The following is a 16,205-nucleotide window of genomic DNA, read 5'->3' as shown; positions in this document are numbered from 1 at the left end:
TGAAAATCCCACGTTAAAATAATGAAAAACGGAGTTAAAACGAAGTCGTAGTCGAAAAACCGGTAAAAAGGGGCCGTCTGCGAGACCTCTCGGATGGGGGCCGAGGCTTCGGACCCTCGCATGCGAGGCTGCTGTCTGATGGCTTCGGATTCGGTCTCCTGAGAGGCTTCAGCTTCGGTCCTGATGAGAGGCTTCGGATCCGAGGCCTCGGATGAGAGGCTTCGGTCCTGAAGCTTCAGTTCCAGGTCCTTAAGGCTATTTTACCCGTTTTTACCCCGTTTCAAGCGATTTTTGACTCGGTTAGGGGTCGATATGACCCAAATGATTACAAAAAGTTAAAGTAACTTTTGAGAGAGATTTGGGAGAGATTTGGGAGAGATTTCAAATAGAAAGAGATAGAGTGAAAACGATTTAGAGAGGTTTCGTTTGTGATTAATTTGAGTGTCCGGCTTCACAACGCAAGGTTCGTAAACCCCGTTAAACCGTGTTTTAGTGTCGTACACAATCCCTATGATTGTGCAATAGTGTTTTATCGCTTTGGTTCGTTGTTTAGCACTGTTAAGGCTAAGGAAAATCAAACACATGAACTTTCCAAATGATGATTTTTCTATAAATTTAGCGAATTGTATAGTGATTACATAACGTAAACCCTAACATACAAGGGTTATTGGAGTTGACCGGTTTGACTTGTTGACTTTGTTTGACTTTGACTTGACCGAAATTTAACAGTTGTCACATTCTTAAAGGCCAAGTAATTCAAGCTACTACAAGAGGTAACCTTCTAACTAGATTTTATGATTCATATGTCAAATTGCATGCTAGTTAGGACTCATGCTTTAGAAAATTGTTTATTGCATGTATAACTAGAGAAAACTTATATCCAAAGCATTATGGTTGTATGTGTACCATAGGAGTGTTACAGTGCTCAAAACCCTTCACAATGTTCCCGACATGGATAGCAAATCCCGTTATGGTAAAGAAAGCCAATGGGTCATGGCGAATGTTCATTGACTACTCAGACCTTAATAACGCTTGTCCAAAGGATTATTACCCCCTTCCAGAGATAGATCAGAAGGTCCAATCACTCGAAGGGTTTCAATTCAAATTTTTCCTTGACGCGTACAAAGGTTATCATCAAGTACAAATGAAACGAGAGGACGAGGCGAAAACAACTTTTCACACCGAGAAGGGCACTTTCTGCTACCAGAAAATGCCATTTGGACTCAAGAACACGGGTGTTACATATCAGAGACTAATGGACAAGATATTCGCTGATCAAATTGGTAGGAACATCGAGGCCTACATTGATGACATGGTAATCAAGAGCCGTAACGAAGAAACATTACTCCATGATGTGGAAGAGACTCTTAAAACGCTAGCTAAAGTACAAATGAGGTTAAACCCAACCAAGTGTACTTTCAGCGTAGAAAATGGTCAATTCCTTGGGTATCAGATATCCAAGGAAGGGATTCTGCCCAACCCCATCAAAATCCAAGAGTTCCTCGAGTCAAAAACTCCCAACAACCTCAAAGGTGTATAAGAGATCAATGGTTGGCTAATGGCATTAGGAAGATTTATTGCCAAATCAGCAAAAAAAGCGCTTCCCCTGTAACAAACCGTGCTTAGATAAAAAGCAATTCAAATGGACAGAAAGAGCAGACGAAGCATTATAACGACTGAAAGATGCCTTACACCAGCTACCGGCCCTCGCTTACCCGCTACCAGGAGAAACGCTACAGATGTACCTAGCAGCATCGGAAGAAGCTATCTCCTCCGTGTTGGCGGTGGAAAGGGAAGGGAAACAAGTCCCCATCCACTTTGTAAGTAGGACCTTGCAAGGGCCAGAGGTTAGTTACCCAGTCTTAGAGAAACTGGTCCTCGCCCTAGTATACGCTGCCAGGCGGATACGACGGTATTTCGAAGCTCACAAGGTGGATATCCTAACCAGCTACCCGATAAAGCAAGTTCTGCTAAGGCCGCAAAAGTCTGGACGCCTGGCCAAGTGGGCCATAGAATTAGCCGAACACGATATCAATTACCACCCCCGGACTAGCATCAAGGCCCAGGCCCTCTCAGATTTCCTCGTCGAAATCCCAGATACTATCAAGGGAACACCAACGACAATCTTCATCGACCCATTGGAGCCTGAAGCCAGCAAAGAGCTTTGGAAATTATACACCGATAGCGCAACAAGTAAGGAGGGCTCAGGCGCAGGCCTGATCCTTCAAAACCCCAAAGGCGAAGAAATCAGGTACGCACTGCATTTCGATTTCCAAGTATCTAATAACGAAGCAGAATATGAGGCACTCCTAGCAGACCTGAGGTTAGCAGGGGAGGTTGGTGCAAAGCGATTAGCAGCTCGTAGAGATTCGTTACTCATCACGAACCAAATAAATGGAAAATATGAAGCCAAAGATCCAAGGATGCAGAAGTACCTAGATGCAGTCTGCAGCTAAACAAGCACGTTTAAAAACTTTTCAATAAAGCAAATCTCCCGTGGAAAAAATGCGAGGGCGGACGCTATCAGCAAGCTAGCCTCAACTGTTGGATTAATGTCTAAGTCCATAACTATATTTGGTATGTACTTGACCCGACCCGGCATGGTCCATTTGGGTTGCACTTCACCGACACAATTTATATTGATAGTCTTTTGAGAATAGTATATTTATGATTTATATTAATATATTATAAGTTCTAATATATTAATATATAATCATATTATTTAATTAGTATTGATCAAGAATTAATTTATAATTAATTAAGTGATCAAAAGGAACTAATTAAATATGGACTCTTAGATATATATATGTGTAGTGGGCCAAGTTCATTTAGGTTGGGCTAAGTCTTCATGGATAGTCCATGGAGCTTTAACCCATGAATCCTAGGAAATGAAAGGTCATGGGTATTAGGGTTTAACCCTAATCCTCCACACTATATAAAGGGTCTTATGGTTCATGAAATTATGCTAGTGGCTAGTGTGGATACACTAAAGAGGGCAATAACCGATTTCATAAGTGTGAGCCAAGTATCCATATTCTCTAAAGTCTTCCAAGGTGTTTTGGTGATTTGTGATTCCACTTGAGGCTTCCACACTATTGGGGCTAAGCTCTTAAAGTTCAAGACTTCAAGCTTCATTAAAAGGTATGTATTCTAACTTGTTATATTACCCAAGTATCAAGGATTGTATGCTAGATAGGGTAATACCTTGGAATATTCATATTTGCATGTATAATAGAGAAAACATAGATCCAAGGTATTTAGGGTTGCATGTACACTTAGGAGTGTTAGAATGCTCAAAACCCAACAGTGGTATCAGAGCCAGGTTGTTTTCTGTTATATTCATGCAAATGTTTGATTTTCAAAGTTGAGAAAAAAAAGAAAAAAAAGCATGAAGGTTGTCAAATTTTAAGATAATTACTTGTTTTGTGAAAAACTAATTATTTGTAAAATTTGAATCATTTGTTATATGAGTTGAATTAGGTCAAATTTAGTAAAAAATAAAATGATATGATTATTTTATTAGTTTTAAAAGTTTGATCTAAATGTTTTAAGGAGTTACAAATTTTGTCATAAAATTTTGGAGCTCAAAAGTTTTTTTAAAGTTGTGATCTTAAGTGTTTTGAAACCTCCATAAGTTATGGATATGAAAAGGTTTTAAAAAAAATTTTATTCAAAGTTTTTATGGAGTTACAAAATTTGGTGTTAATGTTTTAAAGAATTCCATAACTTATTCTTAAGTTATGGAACATGAAAAGTTTCATCATAAAACAAGCATTTAACTCCATAAGCTATGGATTACCAAAAGTTTTATGTTTCCTTGATTTATGAGTTAGTTTAGATTAATTGAAAAAAAAAATTTAGTTGTTTTCAATCCTAATTAATCTAGAGGTAGTTCATAAAATGTGTTTTTGTAACTTGTCCTCAAGTTACATAAAAGGTCACATTTATGAATCTTAAAACTCATAAAAGTGCCATAGGCTACAAAAAAAATGAAGAGTCTTTTTCATTAAATAGTATTATGACTCCATAACTTGTCCTCAAGTTATGGATGTTTAAGAGTCACTTCTTTAAAAGTGTTATTAAAGAATAAGAGGTTACATAAAAAATGAAGAGGCTTCATTTTAATAAACCATTAAACTCATAAGTTATGAAATGAAAAGTTTTGAATAGTTTCAAAAACTTGCCCTCAAGTTTTTGAATTTGTAAAGTTTTCACTTATGAATCCTTTAATTCCAAGTTAACCCCTTAGAATTTTAAAAGTTAAAATTCAACCCTTATACTTTATAATATTATAAGTTAATAATATTTATATATATGTATAAGAGTAAAGTCGTCTTACCATTAGTAGGCCTCATTCACGAAGCCGGTCTATAAGGGGGGTATAAGGTTACTGCCTATAAAATGGCAGTTTAATGGGTGTCCAATCTCACCCACCGCTTCCTTGACCGGTGGAGGGTCGTTAGCCAAACGGGTAGGACAAGGACTATAATTCTCCCTTCATTAAAAGTATTAATGATAAATACTAAGTAACTAAACTCTTATTAATACCCAATCTTAGTTACTTAGGAAAATGTGAATTTGGTGCTAACCCATGAAATTACACTTTGCACTTTGCACTTTGCATAAGTCAGTTAGTGGAGCGTGTGTGGTTAACCGGCACACTAGCTTGATTTAACAAGGTAGGCAAATGGTAACTTAATGTTTATCATAGTATCGCTGGAGCATGTGTGGTTAACCGGCACATCGATTGAGGGGTAAATATTAAGGGTACCAAGTATATTTGCATGGTTATTCACACCTTGTTTTGTGATCCTCGGCATCCCAGTCACAAAACCTGAAGGGCACACTCGAGATTGAAACATGCCTTTGAAAAGTTCAATGAATCTCAAAAGAATCTAGGAGTTTCAAAACCAATTAAAACCTAATAATACATTTCGTTTATCTTGGTGGAATTTGGTGAATCGTCATTCACCTACCTTCAAATATTTTATAGCTTGGATTACGGCATCCCTCTTCCAAGTTATAAAATAGTTTGCTGGGTCCTAGCCTTAATATTTCATATTGGGTGTTATATTAAGGACTTTAGATCAACTATCTTGAATATCTCCCAAAAAGATGTCTGGTTCAGACATCTATGATCCTCCCAAATCTCTTGGAACTTCACTTCCACCACCTCCTCAAATTATTCTCCCTAACCCACAAGTTCAAGGTCACTCAAGCCCTATTGGCAAGCAAGGTCTATGTGTGATCGCATCTTGGAGATGAAGTCACATATTGACAAGCCGGGAGAGTTGGGTGTCAAACTCTTGAGAAAGTTGGTGGTTCAATCACTTTCTAAGTCACATAGTGAATTCCTTTGGGACTACTATGAAACAGACTATGACATGACCCTTAATGATCTTATCTATTTGCTTGGTGCTGCTGAATCAGCAATAATTTGGAGCACTGGGAGAGCAAATTTGATTAGTAGATCAACTTCCCAAACTACCATGGACATTGAAAATGGCAACATTGGATATCTAGAAAAGCCTTCTCTTCCCAAGGAAAGGGATTGACCATGGTCAACTAGGTTGACCGAATGGTAAAGAGAAAGGATAAGTCTGCGATAGTCCCATGTACCATTCCCAAAGACTCCCTATGTTTCTCTTGCCAAAGGAAGAGGCATTGATTGCGAAGCAGCCTCTTTACCTGAAAGATCATAAGGTTGATCAAGTCAAGAAGATTGACTCTACTTCAGGTAAAGTCCACTATCTAACTCTGTTAAGTTTCTATTCTGAAATTCTTGTTACATAATGTGACCTGGTCACGTGTTGATGTTTTAAGAATCAAAGAAAAGTGAAGAAACTTAAAGGAAGTATATGTTGATTCTGATCGCGAAGATGGATCTCGATCGCATGGTTCTGTGATCAGAATTTTGAGCTGTTGCTTAGGAGTTATGATATATTGCTTAGGAATAGATAACAACAAAGTTTTTCATGTTCTTTTTCACTGTAAGGATAGTTTTTCCGCAAAGTTTTCAAAATAAAAGAAAAAAAATTTTGATTTTATTTATTTTAAAATATCCTTACAATGGCATTTGTGAAAAGGAAAAAAAATTGTTGCTTATATGATTCCATTAATAGCAAGAGTGGAAATATGAATTTGATTCTTTCATTTGTGGTAGTGTCTAAATTTTCCAAATAAGGAAAGATTCTCATCACCCAAGTTTCAGTTGGATAGAAACTTGGAATCATGCAAGTTGTATAGTATGATGGATGAGAACTTTCAAGCATTCGAAAATTAAGACTAATTACTTGTTCACATGGATGTGTGAGTCAAGTAAAGGACTAAGGGATCGAGTACACATTCTTGTGCACTGATCAAGCCACCACAAATGTAACTTGAGTGACACATCTTAAAGAAGGTTTATTAACACTATTGCAATGTAAGAGTAAAAGGTTTTCTACTCTTGTACATTTGAATTTGGTAAGTTGTGATGTTTTGGATAAAATAGAGACCAACTTAGGCCAATTGTGTTAAGTGTTTGTCTTGATTAGAATCCACACTATCTCTTGAATATTTGGCAAGAAAGTCTTATAGGTCAAGGAGACAGTGGGAGTCTAAAAGATCCTGAAATAGTTTCAAGAACTAATCAAGAATAAAACCTGTATTTCATCACTAGCACACGACTAGAGGTTTATAACCTATCGTGTTGACATTTCTGTGCCCATTCCAGTAAAGTTGGCTATACATTTGAGTTCTACATGTTCTCAATTGTTTGCATAACGACTTGGAAGCAATGGCAGGCCCTGTAGTTAAGATTGCACAAGTTCAATCCATATGAGCTTGAATTTGTCACTAACCTTGTCTTTTGTCTATGGTTTTGACAAATTCACATGGATAAGAACACATATACCATAAAATCTAAGTGTCACAAGGTTTCTCTCCGACTCATGAAAATGATGGTGAGGAAACACTTTCACTAAGTAGATTTTAAGAAGATAGCAACTGTGATATTTGCAGTTCTCAAAGTCGTTAGTGGAGCGTGCATGGTTAACCGGCACACTAACATGGACTTATGAGAAATGGAAAAGGTCTAAACAATTGAGACTATGATTACGGCATCCCTTTTCATAGTTCTGAAATTGTTTAGACACACATGTGAGCTATCTAAGAAAAGGTGTATGATTTTGATAAAGTCTTATCAAAGCAATCTCGTATCAGAAATCTGAACTTTGGTAAGAAAGTCAATAAATTATTGACTTCTAGAAGTCCAACTGTTTTCTGGATACATGTCAAAGCTAGTAGGAGCATAAGTGTTATGCTAATAATCATCATGTTAGTGGGAGCATGATAATTATGATAAGTATTACAAGTTAGCAATGTTAATTAAAGAAAACAAAAGTTTCAATTCGTGAAGTTGCAGGGGTTGAAAAAGTTGTTTTGCTATAATTAAGGGAGATGATATACTTCATTTCAGTTCTAAAGGCTTAGATTGAGACCTTAATCATCTTTAGTCAAGAATATAGATACGAATTTCATGTTGGATTGGTTCAACTTAAGGAAATTCTATATATTGCGTTCTCAAAATTCGATTATGATTACGACATCCCTCTTCATAATCAAATTTTGAAAACATGGCAAATAAAAATATTGTAGCAAAAGACTGGTCTAGAATCATGTCTTTATGTGAGACATCATGAATCGTGTCCCATTTGCTTTGGGTACAGGATCGATTGCATGTGCTATAATATTTGTCTTTTCTAAATTTTCCAAATGCCCGAGGCATTAAGAAGGGAAAAGGTCTAGAATTGGATATGACTAAAATGATTAAGCAATTATCGAGGACAATCTAAGGTTTACCAAAGATTGGTTGCTCAGGGACAGTTGGAAGTATAGTGCTAATTCTGGAAAGACCATATTGACATATTTTGAAAAGAGGCATCTCTTGTTCGGAAGTGATAGTCAAAATGAGAATATGGATTTGTCTCCATAGGTGGAAGTTATCTGTGTAAGATTAGAAAACTTAATGCAAGAAGCATGTTCAAAGCAATGTACTTTGAATATGAGACTTAGTTTCCATGGAGTGGATCTCCATTGGAATACCTTATAATGACTGTTGACAAGTCTTTGTGACTTTGTACATATTCATTACAAGAGGGTCAGTGCATATAAGTTTAAAATCTAAACAGATTTCGATAAATGATGGGAATTTGAAATTCTCACATTTTTCGATAAGGATTTGGGAGTGTGAAATTAGAATCATTGAAATTATGTTCAATTGGTTTATTTCACAAAGTAAGGATCATAGAAAAACATAGAGTGCATACTTGGTGTATGGCAAAGCTATTGTTTTGAAAAACATAGTGTACTTGCTTGGAGCATGGGACAACTAGTGTTTTAATTCAAGCATAAAGTTTATAAAACCGAAACAATGAATAATGAGTAATCAGTATGGTGATAAATAAAAAGTGTTTTATTTATATTCATAGGGTTTGATACCATATTTGATTCATTTATTCTTGTGTTTCACTTTGCATGTTTTGACTTCCATAATAACTAGGTTATTCTTCCGGAATGACTAAGTTATTCAAACCATCCACAGTCGGTCATATGTTGGAAGTAGATATGAATCAAGACTGTCATGGGTTGGCTTGTAGAGGTCCAAGTTGGTGTACAAAGTTGTGCTACAACACTCATGAGTGCTCATAAGTTCTGAGTACTGGATTCAACCCGCGCTCATTTGAATCACTTCATGGATTTTATCACGAGTGATCATGAGACGATAATATCTTATATTATTCAAACCTAGAGATATGAGTTGTTACTATGAGTTGGTTGTACATTGATTGCACGAAAACGCATTTGGTAACTCGATGTTATAAAACGTGCCTTTGTGTATGATTCAACAAGTAGTAGAACAAGCCATATGAGTCGAAGTTTATCCATTCCTTTTACCTTCGGGATAAAAGCGATATCTGTGGGCCCCTCGATGATTTAGTGATGACACATGTGTGTGCTTGGCCAAGCCAGGACTGATTTGATTTGTTCAATCAGTCAGTCATCATAAATCGGAAATCGGGAAACAACAAATGGACAGAGAGAATGATTGATAATCCATGTCTCAGTCCATATGATATCTAGAATGGAGGAATATATGATCCCTTATCTAATGGACAAGTCATTGACAAAGGTCAGAGTTCATTGACAAGATCCGAGTTCAACAGCGGCTTTAAGAGCTACGATTGCCAGTTGGTTTTTGAAGTCATACTCAATAATAGTTTTAGACTTATCCAAGTGGGAGACTGTTGGATTAATGTCTAAGTCCATAACTATATTTGGTATGTACTTGACCCGACCCGGCATGGTCCATTTGGGTTGCACTTCACCGATACAATTTATATGGATAGTCTTTTGAGAATAGTATATTTATGATTTATATTAATATATTATAAGTTCTAATATATTAATATATAATCATATTATTTAATTAGTATTGATCAAGAATTAATTTATAATTAATTAAGTGATCAAAAGGAACTAATTAAATATGGACTCTTAGATATATATATGTGTAGTGGGCCAAGTTCATTTAGGTTGGGCTAAGTCTTCATGGATAGTCCATGGAGCTTTAACCCATGGATCCTAGGAAATGAAAGGTCATGGGTATTAGGGTTTAACCCTAATCCTCCACACTATATAAAGGGTCTTATGGTTCATGAAATTATGCTAGTGGCTAGTGTGGATACACTAAAGAGGGCAATAACCGATTTCATAAGTGTGAGCCAAGTATCCATATTCTCTAAAGTCTTCCAAGGTGTTTTGGTGATTTGTGATTCCACTTGAGGCTTCCACACTATTGGGGCTAAGCTCTTAAAGTTCAAGACTTCAAGCTTCATTAAAAGGTATGTATTCTAACTTGTTATATTACCCAAGTATCAAGCATTGTATGCTAGATAGGGTAATACCTTGGAATATTCATATTTGCATGTATAATAGAGAAAACATAGATCCAAGGTATTTAGGGTTGCATGTACACTTAGGAGTGTTAGAATGCTCAAAACCCAACATCAACTTCCTTTGATCACCTAACAAAGAAAGAGTTAGTCGAAGTGCTCCCAAAGAGAAGCATTGATAACCAAAAGGTTAATATAGTCTCGACTACCCCAGAATGGACCAAACCATACATCGATTACTTGCACCATGGTGTACTCCCAGATGACTCGACAGAAGCGAGAAAAGTCAAGGTCAGGGCGTCACATTTCGCAATTAGAGATAACCAACTATATTGAAGAGCGTATTTAAGCCCATGGCTAAAGTGCATGTCTAAGGCAGAAGGACAAGCACTCCTGGAGGAAAGTCATCTTGGAGACACGGCATCGCACGAAGGGGCTCGGGCACTCATGGGCAAAATACTCCACCTAGGAGTATATTGGCCAGGCATATACAACAAGGCAGCAACCCTAGCCAAGAAATGTAAAGAATGCCAGGCATTTGCTCCTTTCCAGAATCAACCGTCCATGCCATTGACCAGCATCACTAGCCCCTGGCCCTTCCATCAGAGGGGGGTTGACATAGTGGGACCATTCCCACCAGCGCCAGGGGGTGTAAAATTCTTGTTAGTTGTTGTGGATTATTTTACAAAGTGGATAGAGGCGGAACCGTTGGCCACCGTCTCGGGAAAGCAAATGATAAAGTTCATGACCAAAAATATCTTGGCTCGCTTTGGTACACCCACAGTTCTCATAAGTGACAATGGCACACAATTTGAAGGGGGCTCTTCAAGGAGTGGTGTGAAAACAAGAAGATCCACCGCCGGTTCACGTCTGTGGCGTACCCTCATGCCAATGGACAAACCGAGATATCAAACAAAACCATAGTTAATGGTTTAAAGAAAAGGTTACTCAGATCAAAGTCTGCCTGGGTATAAGAGCACCCGACAGTGCTGTGGTCATATCGTACCACCGCAAGGTCGAGCACGGGAGAAACGTCATTCAGATATACCTATGGGATGGAAGCAGTCCTCACATTGGAAATAGTAGCTGGCTCACTGCGAACAGAGAGTTTCGAGGAAAAAGCCAATGAAGCAGGGCGACGCCAAGACTTAGACATGCTAGATGAAAAACGCGAGGCTGCACAGATACGCCAAGCATTGTACAAATCGCATACCGAGAACTATTACAACCGCCAAGTCTGGGTCAAGAACTTTAAACTTTGAGAATGGATGTTGAGGAAAAACGAGTCCAGCCATGCCGAACCATTAGGAAAACTCAGCGTCACTTGGGAGGGACCGTACAAAATTGTAGAAGCCTATAAGAATGGCGCTTACGTACTAGAAACCCAAGATGGGCGTGCAATACGAAGAACTTGTAATGCGCAGAGTCTGCGCCATTTCTACTCTTAAACGAGTGCCGAAGATAAATTAAATGTTAGAAAAGGCATTGATTATTGGTCTTGGAATGTAAAATTAATCAGTAAGAATTAGTTTACTATTTCCAGTTTTGTGACACTCTAACAATAGATGAATTAGAAAGAAAAAAAAAGAGAAAGAGCAATTCAGATGCTCCTTATTTTCAAGCTTGAAAAATAAAATAAAGAGGTTGTCTACATTTACCATGTAACAACAAGGATTGATCATCCAACGTCACATGAGCGAAATCGTTACAAGAAGGCAGCCAAGGGTTTAAAAGGTTCATAACGTTTCCCCCAAAACATGTTCACCACACATATTATAGCAAACGTTCCCAAAAACAAACGTACAAAAGAACATGTGACATAAGTGTAGAAGAGTCATAACCTTCCACTGATAAGAAAATCACAGCCATGTGAACCTCAAGATGACGATCTCGGCTACACCTAGGGTCTTTAAGTAGGAAATTAGAACAGATTTCTCAAAGACCAACATGAGCAAAGCTCAAAGTCTGCCTGGGTAGACGAGCTCCCGACAGTGATGTGGTCATATCGTACCACCGCAAGGTCGAGCACGGGAGAAACGCCATTCAGCCTTACCTATGGGATGGAAGCAGCCCTCCCATTGGAAATAGTAGCTGGCTCACTGCAAACAAAGAGTTTCGAGGAAAAAGCCAATGAATCAGGGCGACGCCAGGACTTAGACATGCTAGATGAAAAATGCGAGGCTGCACAGATGCGCCAAGCATTGTACAAATCGCGTACCGAGAACTATTACAACCGCCAAGTCTGGGTCAAGAACTTCAAAATTGGAGAATGGGTGTTAAGGAAAAACGAGTCCAGCCACGCCGAACCATTAGGAAAACTCAGCGTCACTTGGGAGGGACCGTTCAAAATTGTAGAAGCCTATAAGAATGGCGCTTATGTACTAGAAACCCAAGACGGGTGTGCAATACCAAGAACTTTGAATGCGCAAAGCCTGCGCCATTTCTACTCTTAAACGAGTGTCAAAGATAAATTAAATGTTAGAAAAGGCATTGATTATTGGTCTTGGAATGTAAAATTAATCAGTAAGAACTAGTTTACTATTTCCAGTTTTGTGACACTCTAACAATAGATGAATTAGAAAGAAAATAAAGAGAAAGAGCAATTCCGATGCCCCTTATTTTCAAGCTTGAAAAATAAAATAAAGAGGTTGTCTACATTTACCATGTGACAACAAGGATTTATCATCCAATGTCACATGAGCGAAATCGTTGCAAGAAGGCAGCCAGGGGTTTAAAAAGGTTCATAACCTTTCTCCCAAAACATGTTCACCACACATATTATAGCAAACGTTCCTAAAAACAAACGTACAAAAGAACATGTAACATAAGTATAGAAGAGTCATAACCTTCCACTGATAAGAAAAGTACAACCACGTGAACCTCAAGATGACGATCTCGGCTACACCTAGGGTCTTTAAGTAGGAAATTAGAACAAATTTCTCAAAGACCAGCATGAGCAAAGCTCAAAGAGTTCACAAGTAAAAGGACTTAGACCAGGGATTTAAGCAAGCCGTGCACAAATACTACGTGATGGACAACATAAATCATTTAAGCAACAATAAAAAAAATATATGATAAAAGGAAACATTCATATTCATAAAATAAAAATAAACATTGTCAGTTGCCGGACTCCCGAACTTTTAAGCTGCCACGAAGGGCAGAAAAGACAAAAAAAAACATTGTTCACAAAAGCTACATAAACCAAATCAAGAAAATGACACTACTCGTGATCAGGGGCAGTACCATCACCAGGTGGAGAACTTGGGCCAGGACCCGACTCATCACTTTGAGCATCCTGGCAGAGAACATGGAGCCCAGCCAAATCTATGTCGCCAAGACGAAGATAACCAACAAAATCTGTCTCTGTGAACGTAGAAATGATGTCCCCCATCTCCCGAGTCTTGGTGGCCACTGTTGGATTAGTGTCTAAGTCCATAACTATATTTGGTATGTATTTGACCCGGTTGTAGCATGGTCCTTTTGGGTTGCCTTCACCAAAGCAACTTGACAGTATGATTTATGGATAGAGAGGATATTATGGGTTATTAATATATTATAAGAATAATATATTAAAAGAGAAATCATATTGTTTAATTAATATTGATCAAGAATTAATTAAGAAATTAATTTTGTGGTCAAAAGAGATTAATTGAACTAAGGGGACTGGAATTACAATTATAAGATAATTGGATTTTGGGCTGTAGATCCTTATGTATATAAGGGGGGACGAAATTAGGGTGGAAGCGCACCTAGAATTCATCCAAGGGCCTTATTTCAGAAGGTTCTTGGAGCTGCTTAGGGCCTAAGCTATCCAATTAGGGTTTTGACTGAAACCCTAGCAGCTCAGCTATTTAAAGACCCCAGGCTTCAGATTTCGGCTACCCCAAGAAACCCTAGAGTTCTAAGAGTCGAAATTGTGCCTCCATTCCCTCTATTCTAGATCATCTTCTTGCCTTGGTGTTTATAAGCCATTAGAGGTATTACAATCGTGATACTAAGCTCTTGAAGTTGAAGATTCTTGCTACTATCAAAAGGTAATCATCTAAACTTGTATTAGTTTTAGATTTAGATTTTTATAGTATGCTAGATTAGGGTTTACAAGCTTTAGATAAATTTGCATGTACAATAGAGAAACCTAGATCCAAAGCTTTAGGGTTTTGCATGTGCACATAGGAATGTTCTTTTGCTCAAAAACCCATCAGTGGTATCAGAGCCTTGCTTGGTTTCTATTGTATTTAATGCATTGTATGTTTGTTCATTGCTTAAAATCGATTTTCTTGCCTTCTTCCTGATAGACTCGTCGAGTCCCAAAGTGAAATCGACTAGTCAGATGAACTCGACGAGTTCTGTAAGGGACTCGGCGAGTCGGGGTGTCAGACAGAGGGAATTTCGGGTTTTTGACTTATTTTGACTTGGGATAATTACCATAATTGTTTTTAATTAATAAAATCCGAATTTTATTTATTCCATGTGATTATCTTTGTCAAAATAAAAGATATTTGTCATTTAATTAGATAATTATTACCTTATTTGATAAATCTTAATTATTTGAATTATTTGATCAATTATCTTACATGAAATTGGATTAGGTCAAAATTAGATAATCACCAATTAATTGTTTAATTATATTATTTGAATTTTGATCTAGATAGTTTTTGAAATGTTTCAAAACTTGCTCTCAAGTTTTGGAATTTAAATTTTGATTAAAAAGTTTAATTTTGAAATAATTAAATTTCAAACCCTAGAATTTTACAAGTTTAAAATTCACCCTATACTATTATAATATTATAAGAATAATTATTATATATGTATAAGATAAATGCTAGTCTTACCGTTAGTAGGCCTCATTGACGAAGCCGATCTATAAGGGGGTATAAGGTTGTTGCCTATAAAATGGCAGTTTAATGGGTGTCCACTCTTACCCACCGCTTCCTTGATTGGTAGAGGGTCGTTAGCCGAACGGGTTGGATAGGGCAACTAATTCCTCATTAAAAGTATAATGATTAATAAAGTAACTAAATGGTTTTATAAAAAATTCCCAATCTTAGTTACTTTAGGAAAACTATGAATTTGATGCTATTCCATGAAGTTACACTTTGTACCCTTGCCAAGACGTTAGTGGAGCGTGTGTGGTTAACCGGCACACTAATTTGGGTCTAGAAAAGGTGGCTAAGGGTGACTCGATGTTTGTTATAGATCAATGGAGCGTGTGTGGCTAACCGGCACATTGATTAGGCGACTGTAACATTGAGGGCACCAAGTACATTTGCATGGTTATTCACATCTTGTTTGTGATCCTCGGTATCCCAGTCACAAACTTGAAGGGCATATCAAGATTTAAACATGCCGTTGAAAAGTTCAATGAATCTCAAAAGATCTAGGAGTTTTCATTACATTTAAAACTTAATCTTTTTCGTTTTCATGGTGGAAATTAGTGAATCGTCATTCACGTACCTTCAAATTATTTGCAATTTAAATTACGACATCCCTCTTTTAAGTTGTAAATGATGTTGTTGGATCCTAGCCCTAATTTCTCATTTGGGTGTTTAATTGGGGATTCTTATCTAGTCAAACTTTGTCTCTTTTCCTTTTCAGATGTCGAACTCAAACAACGCTTCAGGATCGAACTCTTCTGGCTCATTCTCACTCATGAATTTGTGTGGGAGGGTGATCTTCGATGGAACCAATTTTAACGATAGGATCCGTAACATCCGAATGGTTACCTGCTACGAGGACAAAGAGTATGTCCTCGACAAGGAGCTGAAGGAGGTGAACATCAACACTGCTACTCCCGAGGAGATTGCTGCCTTTGAGGCCCACGAGCGAGATGCTGCGAAAGTTCATTGCATCATGTTCGCTACTATGACGGCAGAACTCCAAAAGTCTTATGAGGACTTCTACCCCTACAAGATGCATCAAGATTTGATGGATAGGTACCATCAAAGCGCGAGGTAAGAGATGTACGAGATCATAACTTCAATGATCACGACCAAGATGAGAGACGGAGATTCTGTCACTGCTCATCTGTAGAAAATGCAGAGATATGTCGACCGCCTACAGAAGTTAAATGTGGACTTTAATGAGGAGCTGGCGATTGACATAATTCTTCACTCCTTACCTCCTTCCTACAACTAGTTCCGCATGACCTACCACATGAACAAAGAGGAGGTCACGTTGAGCAAGCTTCAAGGCCTGTTGAGAGCAACCTCAAGGACAAATATGTTGCATCAACTCCTACTGCTGCCCCCGTCTTAACTATTGGGCAGGGGA

General features: G+C 37.8%; 1 protein-coding gene across 1 annotated transcript; it reads left to right on the top strand.

Annotated features, from left to right (window-relative positions):
- The first annotated feature begins 1,739 nt into the window (after nt 1-1,739).
- On the top strand, nt 1,740-2,456 carry LOC145105711 (uncharacterized). The gene has a single exon (XM_079042796.1). It carries the CDS (start codon nt 1,740-1,742, stop codon nt 2,454-2,456), a length of 717 nt encoding a protein of 238 aa, XP_078898922.1.
- Nucleotides 2,457-16,205: the final 13,749 nt, after the last annotated feature.

Source organism: Lactuca virosa, chromosome 4, assembly GCF_052849685.1.
Source record: "Lactuca virosa cultivar CGN04683 chromosome 4, Lactuca_virosa_CGN04683_v6, whole genome shotgun sequence".
Classification (NCBI taxonomy): Eukaryota; Viridiplantae; Streptophyta; class Magnoliopsida; order Asterales; family Asteraceae; genus Lactuca; species Lactuca virosa.
Note: the sequence above shows the minus strand (reverse complement) of the source record. Positions and strands in the feature narration are given on the sequence as shown.